Source organism: Sphaeroforma arctica, assembly GCF_001186125.1.
Source record: "Sphaeroforma arctica JP610 unplaced genomic scaffold supercont1.6552, whole genome shotgun sequence".
NCBI lineage: Eukaryota > Ichthyosporea > Ichthyophonida > Sphaeroforma > Sphaeroforma arctica.
The window spans coordinates 1-1,624 of record NW_014034006.1 but is presented as its reverse complement, the minus strand read 5'-3'; the positions used below and the strand labels follow the sequence as shown (position 1 = coordinate 1,624).

At 36.7% G+C, this 1,624-nt stretch overlaps 1 protein-coding gene across 1 annotated transcript; it reads left to right on the top strand.

Annotated features, from left to right (window-relative positions):
* Positions 1-543: 543 nt before the first annotated feature.
* SARC_15685 (hypothetical protein) lies at positions 544-737 on the top strand (the record flags this gene model as incomplete). The annotated part of the gene is made up of 1 exon (XM_014290200.1): positions 544-737. A coding segment is annotated over one exon (194 nt), but the record flags the coding sequence as incomplete, so codon positions are not given.
* Positions 738-1,624: the final 887 nt, after the last annotated feature.

Here is a 1,624-nt window from a genome sequence, read left to right as displayed (position 1 = left end):
TATATNTATATATATATTATATNTATATATATATATATATTATATATATATATATATATATATATATATAAATATGTGTATCCGTATTGTATCGTATTGTGTCGTATTTTAGTGTGGGCATTCAAGAGACTGCCCTGATCACTTCCTTGTGTGAATTGGTTATCCGCTGTAGTTTTTCCACACACCCATTCCTCAGTCGGCGTAGCACTACACACTCCCACTCGCAAGCCCGTGCTATTCTCGTATGCTAGACCTGGCCTTCCATTGTATCTCCGTACAGGGCCAAAGACAGCATTGAGGTCATGTCGCTGGCAATAGTCACTCACACGTCCAGAAATTCATAGCTGACCTCATACGCTACCAAACATTCATTTACCCACACGGTATCCGTATGCGAATACTTTGCCATGAACTCCTATACGCCGTTGAGTATGCTCATACCCTGTTGATACGCTACAAAATAAGCTCACAGTCGGAAGAGAGAGCGTAAGGTGATTTCACGATTCTACAAAGTAATATTTATACATACTGTAATCTTCTGCAGAGTCTTTGACCGAACCGGTGCCACATCATTGGCGGACAACTACGAGTATGTCATGTATGGCGTCGTATATAAAGTGGATGAGGAAAGGGACAAGCGGTCCATCTTTGCGTCCTTCGGAGGCTTACTGATGCTCCTGCAGGGCGATCGCAGCAATTTAGCGGTACTATTCAATGTGCCTCGTGAGAAATGTTGAGTAGTAATTTGAGCACTGCTCGAGTCTTTGTGTGTTTTCCCGTGTGGGATAGTGTGGATAGATGTAACTACACACTCTGCATGTTTCATATCAGTAGTGCTGTCCCCATTTATTCGCAAGAGGCAATGTTAGCTAGTAGGTACGGTCTTTGTATTGCGTGGACTGTTTATTCCCACTACTGTGCCCGAAGGTATCCGTTGTGGTACTGATGATTCGGTTTGGTGAAGTTTGGGTTTCTACCGATGCCGTGAATGGATGCTGCATGCGCGAGGGCTTATGAGGACCTCATTAGATTCCACTGAATACTATCTGACATTGCATACGTTTTTATCAGTGTTTGTTGCGCTTTCTTCTTCATCAAAGTGAACTGTTTTCCTCAAATGAGCTTTGCTTGCTCCTCACGAGTTGGTTGCGCAATCTGGTGGCAATACACCAGCCTTAGACGTGATGGTGTCATGTACTTTCACGCATTCGCTAGCAGGCGATGATTATGTCTATGTGCAGGACGTACCCACATACAACATCTGACTCGATACATGGATCACCAGGATTCATATATATATATATATATATATCTATATACGATGTGTATAACTATATATATATGTATATACATATACATATATATATATATATATCTATATACATATATAATATATATATATATGTATATACATATATATATATATATATATATATATGTATTTACAAATATATATATTTAAATTTATATTAATATATATACATGTTATATATACACATATATATATATATATAATTATATTTATATTTATACATGTATATATTCTTATTTGTATACTTATATATAGATATATAAATTCTATTTTTCTTATTCTATGTCTACATATTGTATCCATAACTATGTA